Below are 9,011 nucleotides of genomic sequence, written 5' to 3'. Positions count from 1 at the left end.
AGTAAAATGGAAATGATTTAAGCGTAAACACACTAAGCAAAATGCAAACAATTCAAATATGAGCAGTGCTAAGCAAAATGTAAAAAAAATTAATTGTGAGCATACTAAAGTATACTGAAACAAGGGGAAAGCAGACTTGTCAAAGTGACACAAGCTGGAGCCTTCAGAGATTATTCTCACCCGCTGATGAGCCACTGTTGGGAAAGTTGTCAACTTCTCACATTCTCCGTCACGTTGGACAAAATTCCCCTGTGTTGTCACTGGGTCATGCACCAAATAAATTGCTGCTATAGCTACGCTGACAATGTTGCCTAGCAAGGATGTTGCTCCCAGCAAAAAAAAAAAAAAGAAAAAAAAGAAAAAAAGAAAAAAAAGTTTTGCTGTGTTAGATTTTCTGGGGTTAAGGAACTCAGCAATAGCAGCAAAAAGTTTGTTGTCATGTAATTGTTTCCATGGTATATCTTTATAATAAATATCTCACTCTGAGAAAAGCTACACGCACTAGCAGTGTTTGCAATGAACTTGATGGTTGGACAAGATAGTCTTAGCTGTCTTTGCTTAGGACTGAAGAGCCAGCTGCTGTATGTGCACGTGTGTTCTTCCTACCCTCTCATATTAGTATGCCCACACACTCAAGTCAACTCACCAGCCTAAAATCCCACCAGTAAACACCCTCCTTGCTGACCAGTTTCACTCTGGACGCTTGTGCCAAAACGAAAATGTCACTTTTTACAGGACTGAAGCAAAAGCAAAAACAATCTGGTTTCTATATAACTTTTCTATCTCCAAACATAGGTTTCATACACAATGATGCTAGAGATTTTTAAAATCCAACTCTAGATTCTCCTTTCAATTTTCTTTGCAGCTCCTGATATTGCTGATACCTAGAGACATGCAGCTTTACGTAAGCGCCACTTGCAGCTAGAACAACTATTGCTTTGTGAAAGGATACGTCTTTGAAACAGAAGTCACATTTGCATTAGCAGAACAATTCTGCTGTAATAACAGACTTTGATCTCAGGAGGATATTATTTGCAAATGGTTCGCTTGCCCTCTCCAGCCTCTTGACTTATCCACCATGTCTTCAGGGAACCTCTCATAGACACCAGGAGTTTTTCCTTGCCCTTTTTGGTCCATCTTCTTCCTCATCTTTGCTCCACAGTCAGTTCTCCCCTGTCCCCATTACAAACTAATGGAAGTGCTTATTCTCAGAAATCTTCGATCTACTCTCTGTGAGATCAGATACACTGAGGCCTTCAAAAGAACAGATATTTAGTGTTGAGAACTCAGCTTTACCTTGTCAGAGGGTGGTGATGCACTGGAACAGGTTGCCCAAGGAGGCTGTGGATGCCCCATTGCTGGAGGCATTCAAGGCCAGGCTGGAGGTGGCTCTGGGCAGCCTGGTCTGCTGGTTAGCTACCCTGCACATAGCAGGGGGGTTGAAACTCGATGGTCCTTGTAGTCCTTTTCAACCCAGGCCATTCTATGATCCTATGAAAGCTTACCAGACAGACTTTCAAGATTATTTTGACTTTACAGTCAGGATAGGATAAAGGTTACTTTGACTTCACACACCTGATGTTACTTACATCGATTGCAAGAACATAAGACCAAACTAGACTCAACAGGGCTAGTTCTCAACTATGCCTGCTTTAAAAAATGGAGTCTTTAGTCACAAATTTAGTTTTGTCTCCTAAGGAGATGATTTAACACATACTATATAGAAAAAAAGGAAAAACAAAGAAAAAAAAAAGAAACACTGACCTGACCCAGTATAGCAAAACCACAGCTGTTATTGAAATGAACTGCAATACTTTGACAGGGTAATGATGCTGACAAAGTTGCGGTAAGCTCAATAGCTTGTTAACAGTCACAGTTCTAAAGATGTACAGTTTTCCAATTAGCCTCTTCCCCTTCTTACTCTTGCTGTTATATTTTAAAGTAAAAACGAGGAGACAGCAGCACTGTTCTCAGCAAACAGGACCTGATACAACTGTGCCATGGGCTGGTTGCCTCTGTTGCTGAAACATCACCGCTCACAAGGACTCCTAATCAAATATTTTAAATATATTTATTATAAAACAAAATCCACAGCATCTATTGTACAAAGGCAGAGTCTGTTATCTTTACAAATCTTTATACAAAACAGCGGTAATTTCAACCACTTCAGGTTTGTTAACATAAAGAATTGATGCAGCTTTGTGACCAGAAAATGGTTAACGTATAATGGTCTGAAGTGATGAAAGCCTCAAAGAAATCTTTCTTAGGACAGTTCCAACCAGGTTCATTTGTATCCTAAAGGCCACATTTGGAAAATAATTGCTAAAGGCCTTCTGAAGTATGACAAATGGCTTTCATAAAAAATACTGTAGTGACAATCTGAAAATAATGCCAATTTCATCCCCAAACACTCAAGTATCACCTGTTGGCACTTCTTTAATGACATGTCTTTAACATGTCAAAATTGCTGCTGAAATGAATATGGAAATGAACGTCCACCTGAAGTTATGCACTTGCATATGCAATCCCAATATATTACAAACTCAAGATATGCATGCTCTAAAAACCCCTCAGCTGTCAGTTTCAGTTCCACTACTTGTGGATGTATTTGAGCTGAGGAGAACCGAACACAGTGTTTACTCAGAATCATTAGAGTACACTTAACATAGGAAACTTGGGGTTTCTGTGATTTTTAAGGCTTTAATTTTTTCCCCAGTCAATATTTGATCTGTTTAGAACACAGAAGGCACTTCAGTACTGGGTTTGGTTGTCCTTTGTAATAACAAATCCTACAAAATGATACATATATAAAGCTGTAATTATTAGGCTGGTTGCAGAATATACGTTTTAATATAAATATAAAAAAGATTGTGTGTTTATCATAAAAAATCTTGGTAATCTTTGTATATTCATGTACATTTACAAATAGCAGCACAATTACAATACAATTAAGATGAGCAAGAAAGCGGTCTGGGTTAGAGTTTTGTTGATGATGCCCTCCAAATTTCACATCCAACAGCACAGCACTTTTCAACAGCTTTTGTTTTGATCTCTGCAGGCCAATTAATTCCATTTATGATTGTTGCATTAGTGGTTGCAATTGAAATACTTCTGTTCCTGTCTATGCATTGTAGGATCTCTGTACAAATGAAAGTGGGACATGGCTGCCTTTATCAGATGCAGCTCCCCTTGGGAGCATCGCTCAGAGGAACGTACATCAGCAGGGGCACTTGTTTAACAAAGACATAAATGCTGGTGAATTGGTCCATCTCTGTAGCTATGAGACTTGCTTTTCTCCTCTTTCAAGGCGTGTTCTCTGCATGTATTTTGTTGATGTCAAGTGTCCTGTTTAGGAATTGTTTCTGTCATCTTCTATCCAGCAGGATTCTGTGCTGGCTGAAGAAGAGGCTCCTGTCTCCCTCCAGGTGGGCTGCAGGTTGTGCTGGGGACAGCCTGGTTGTGGTGCCTCACTGCCATGGGCAGCTGGGAGCATCACCAGCAGTGGCAGGACACAGCATCTGAGGAGCTTGGTTGCAGGACACAGAAGCTTGGTTTCCATCATTCTTACCAGCAGGCTTAACACTGATTTAAATCTGTTTCTCCTCCCCCCACCCTGCCCAGGAACACAATCTCACACAAGCAGACCCACAACATAGTTGGCCAACAGCAAAATACACAAAATAGAGGAAAAATACCCTTTACAAAATCTTCAGTAATTGTTCTCAGCAAGAAGAGCTAGAACATGTGACAGCAATGAAAATACCTATGTATATTAATGTTACTTTTAACACGTGGGAAATACCTTAAGCTGTTCAGCTGAACTCCTGATAGTCAAAGAAAGGGGATTTCACATTTAATGATGAAAGCGTTGCAGTTCGTAAGGGAACAGTAACAGAACAGCAGGCACTGTGAAACTTGTGATGAGGACTGCACTGATCATTTATAGTGCACACATCATTAAATAGAAACAACTGAATAACTGTTCTGTAAATGTCTGTTGTGTTGGATTATGGCTTGTCCAAGGCTCAGTCCTAACATGGAAGTTTGCAAAACGTCCCTCAGCACCGTAGCAACAAATACATTATTTCTAATTCAGGGCTCCATGCCAGGCACTCCTGTGTGTTATTAATTACTGGGAACATGCCTGCCTTCTGTTTTCATTTCCTGACATTAATGGGTATCACTTGTTGTACAATTATAAGCGCAGCTACTCATTGGGACTGATTCAACACATGCCCCAACAAAATGACTGACATCAGAAAAGATCTGCTTCTGATAATGCTCAGAGCACACGGGGCACACAACTTTTGTCAAGTCTGCTCGACCTCACTCGTAACGTACTGCAATGTGCCCCATAGGCTCTGATGCAGGGCAGCCCCACAGCTCTCTGCAGCAAAAGGATCGGACCCTACAGGCAGTGGGTGAACGCCCAGCTCACTGGTAGCTCAGCACAGCATGGCCAGCCCTTACTGATCGCTGCTGTGCACAGACACTCCAATAGTTTCAAAGGCCCCGGGATCCAAGAGGTACCAGTTGCCTCCCTAAAAATGGGGAGAACATGATACATCTTAGATTTACAACCAGAGAGATCAAGCTTTACTGCTACAAATCAAACTCACTATTGAAAAAAAAAAAAAAAAAAAAATTCAACTTATTTCACCGTTCCTCTTTGGAACATGTTCATACTAACACCATCTAATTCTTTGGACATTTTGTAATGTCATTATCCTAAAAGAAAACTTCATTTATTGTACACTGTAGATTTGACTTGATCTTAGCTTGAGTGCTTTTTAGCAATCTATCCAGACAGTTAAACCAAAGCAGTGAAACGATGGGAACCCACCAATAATAAACAAATTCATTACAGCCATTCTAGCTGAAGCCCAGCTAGAATTCACACAAACTCTTTGCTTGAAATCAAAGAATACTTTGCCAATGAAGATCATAATTTTTAAGTCTGCCCATTTTTACCTTATAGCTTCACATCGTTACTGCATTTGTGCCACAGACAGAATAAATTCTACAGGGAAAAGATGACACTTGTAGCTGCCTTTGTGATTGCATCAGAAGGCAAAGCTGCTGCTCTCTGCTATGAAATTTGCCCTTGGATGTAACACAGAATCAACCAGTTCATTTGCCCACCACTGCTATCCAGACACAGCTCTGTATTCCATCCCAAGCTGCTTTAAAGTGCTAATACACAGTCATAATGGGTTTTGAAAATATTTTAGTAAACGATTCAAGTACTCAGCTGCTCACATGGAAAGTCCAATCACTTGCATCCCTCTGCAGGTTCTTGGGGCAGAACTCCTAGGATACATCAGGATACCCCAGCCTTTCTCACAGCACCCTTCTGCACTAATAGAACCACACCTAAACCTCAGCAAAACACAACTTTTCCCTACTTATTTCCCGCTCAGCCCTGCACTGCTACAACTTGCCATATGCTTTCAATAATTCCACGCAACACTTTCCCTCATCGTGATCTAGAAGAAGCAAGCATCTGTTTCTTAAGTTTTAGCCTGAAGGTTCACAGGATAAAAAACACTTCCCTAAAAACATACTGGGGGATATTTCTGGAGAAAAGTAGCTCATCTCGCTCAAATATATGGTCTTTTCTGCCAATAGGAGTGCAGTAATCTTCTTAGGTTAGGTAGACTACAGCAACAAAAAGTAATATTTCAGTATTTAAATCTTTAGATGCTGTATTTGCTTACAAGTTCTCTTTAGAAGAGGCTTTTCAAGTCAATTCCATGGAGCAGTGTGAAACCTGCATTCTGATCACAAAACCTGAAGCGCCTTCGAAGAAGTAATTTCTCAGCAAACATCAGCAGCAAGAGGTTCTGAACATCCAATTGAAACACAAGAGTGCACACACTTATTCCATTCAGCAAGTGCTTGCTTCCTTCTGAGTACTTAAGGGTCAAATTCCTTTGGTCCTTAAGTCAGTCTTAGTCTCAGCAAGACTGCTGATTTTCTTGGACACAATTCCAAACTTTCTAGTAGGAGAATAAGACAAAGTGGTTGGGATTGCTACAGTGGTGGTTCTTTAAAACCATCAGTGGTTTAAGGAAAGGGGAAAAAAAAAGCAATCTTGCATTCAGTGCCATCACAGGAATACAGGAATATTAGTATGGTATGGCTCTAAGCTAGAACTATAACATGAAACAATGAATACATTCATTACTAATGGCCAATAGTTATGCACAAAACAACGTCTGATGTGAAATTCGACAAAGTGCTGTAATGTAGAACGTTTATAGGATTATGTGATACAGAAATATCTGTGCATCTAGCCTGGGATACTACAGAACTGCTAACTTTGGCAAGGGATGGGGGAAAAGAATCCATTCTGAAACTCCAGTGCTGGATTCCCCAGTTCTCTATTTTTCTCCACAGGAAATGGTGGGCATCATCTTTGTGCCAAATGTGAAACTCAGAAACAAAAATTTAGCCACAAAGGTACTGAAATCTACTTGAAGAGTTTCAGTAATACACCAATGACAGCACCAATATTTATCCTTGAACAACACAGGCAGGAAGAACAGATCTGGACTAACAAATCTGTAAACAGAAACTGGATTGGAACTTTGTGGTCCCAGGCCCTCCATTACAACAAGGACCTTTGCCCCGGAATCCTAGGCTTCTTTTGTTCAAAAGACACTGACCCAAACATAATTTAAGTTCAAAAAGGAAAAACGTTTTGTTGTTGCCAACAATATTAAGGCTGTCAAAGAGCCACCACGTTATTCAGCAGCTGCAGAAACAGGTGCAGGTCTGCATATTCAGATTTTCCCTCAGATATCCCAGGTAGGCACACAAATCTTCATCAGAGGTGAAAATTGCCATTCAATACCCAAATCCCTTTGTTACAACAGGAGATGAATCAAAGCAAAAATTTATCTTCTGTATTGTGAAAGGCACTTATCCCAGCCTCCTTTTCACAAAAGGGTTTGCCAGGAGCTAGAAGCATGAGCACTTCACTGATTACGGTGTCCTGAGGATACAGCAGTTTGTTGCAGTTTATTTCTTTTATTTTAATACAATCAGATGTATTTGCCTTCTCTCCTTCCTCCCTGTGCTTTTTATGTTTCTAAATCTGGACTGATTTGGTGGCATATTTTGACGACATGACTAACCTGCTCGAATGGCAGATGTTTTGGTTTCAAGCTTGGCAGATACCACGTCCTACAAACAAACAACTTTCCTCACTTAAGAAGAACGCAGTCCACCGTATCATCCCACTTCGGGAAATGAACATTGGAGATGAAGCAATTTGCTGATGAATTCAATGCAGGCAAAGACCCAGACTGGAGGAATTACTGGACTTCAGGGTAAAAGGTGAAGTACCACAGTATTTTGAGAAGCAGCTGTTGCAGCTCCTTCTCAGCCAAGTCACCAAAGCCTCACAAAGAAGCGGATGCGAGGACCTGGTTTCATTCAAATTAAAACGGTGAACCTGAGCAGAGCTGCTGTTTGTCAAACATTTCTCACAGGTATTTCTCTTGTTAAGAGACCCTTGCTCTCACTGTCAGGCCATTACAACTTCTACTGTCTTACACTCAAAGTGGGAACGGATTGGAGCTCAACCAAGCATTTGAGGTTTGTTTCTATGTTTCTAGCTCCTATCAGTTCCAGAATCAGTACGCAGCATGGTACTTGCTTGAGTCAGGACACGATGCCTGTGGGACCATCTAAGCTGAAAGATTTGGTTAAAATAAGTCTTTCCAGTTCAGTGCTGAGCACACGGAGACTGAGGTTCAAAATCCAGGTCACAGGACACAGATTCTGCTGGGAAGCACTCAGCTCACTAGCAAACAGGAACATATGACAGTGGTACTCTTTGCATGTTTTCTGCCAGTGGTGTACAAGGGATGAGACACAGACAAACTATTTAAGCATGTTTTTCTCCTCTGTGAACATTGGTCTTCAGCCTCCTCCTTTCACAAGTCACTTCACTTTCTTTTCTCACATTAGTAAAAAGAATTGCATACACTTTGCGTGTAAAAAGGTGGTTTGAAATGCAAAAAGGCTCAAGGTTGCCTCCCCAAATCCTCTGGAGAGTAAGTCAGTTCCATGATTTCAAAAAGGCAAATATGGCACAAAAGAAGGGAAATTAAGTTAAAAAAATCAATTTTATAAATATTCTTCCTTTGTACAATTTTCACAGCCCCGTCCCTCCCGCACATTTTTATTCACATTTCTTTTTTTTTTTCTTCTTTTTAATTCCCACCCCTTTTTTATCTTTAAATCATAAAATATATATTTAAAATCTGTTCATATTTAAAAATATTTACAGGGAAAGTTCCTTCTGTAGAGGTCATGAGGAGTCTGTACAAGGAGAGGGTGGAGGTGGGTAGAGGTGAAAGTAGCTTCGTTCTGTGGCAGGAGATGGAGGGCAACTTTCTTCTGCCGACATGTACTGGCTGCGAGGCGTGGGTGGAGGGGGGTAAGGGTCTGAGTCTGAATTTAAATCTATATAGTATTTGTTGGCTTTCCATCGACTAGTAGTATAGTCACTGTCACAAACATCTGTGCTGCACGGGGTTGTGGGTGGAGCTGTCCCTCGTATAAGGTAAGGCCTGCCAGGAAAAAGAAAGCACATGCATTAGTTGTGATTTTTGAAGAAGGGAAAGAAAGACATTGGAAAAGAATGCCTACGTCCACAGTCAAGACAGCTGTTTATTCATTCTATGTTAGCCATAACTCAGGTTTTCATAGGAACCAAATGAGAAGTACTCGAACTCGGTTAAAAGTGAATGGCACAGCTACCTGCAGCCATTTTGTCAGCCTCTAACCTGGTGGTGCATTCATAGATTTGGGCAGACAGAGAAGATCAACAAGACCACTTAGTTCAGAGCCTAATAACTAACACACAGGTCAATCCATCAAAGAGCAGACAAGACCAAACTCTCCTCACAGGGTGCTAAGTGACCATTACAAAGCAATATAAATATAAATACACAGCATTCTTTATTGGCAACATTGTATTAAAAGGTGCTAAACCCTGC

General features: G+C 40.7%; 1 protein-coding gene across 2 annotated transcripts in view; it reads right to left on the bottom strand.

The window, feature by feature from the left end:
* Window positions 1-2,059: 2,059 nt before the first annotated feature.
* Window positions 2,060-9,011, bottom strand: part of LRP5 (LDL receptor related protein 5) — a 135,810-nt gene continuing 128,858 nt past the window's right edge. Inside the window, exon 23 of one of the 2 annotated variants that reach the window (XM_048949684.1) lies at window positions 2,060-8,582. In XM_048949684.1, coding sequence (XP_048805641.1) covers window positions 8,321-8,582 — 262 coding nt within the window. In that variant the 3' untranslated portion in view covers window positions 2,060-8,320. The remainder of the gene's footprint in view (window positions 8,583-9,011) is intronic. The other variant, XM_048949683.1, reaches the window with a different exon arrangement.

The sequence above is a fragment of the Lagopus muta genome, chromosome 6 (assembly GCF_023343835.1).
Source record: "Lagopus muta isolate bLagMut1 chromosome 6, bLagMut1 primary, whole genome shotgun sequence".
NCBI classification, from domain to species: Eukaryota; Metazoa; Chordata; class Aves; order Galliformes; family Phasianidae; genus Lagopus; species Lagopus muta.
Note: the sequence above shows the minus strand (reverse complement) of the source record. Positions and strands in the feature narration are given on the sequence as shown.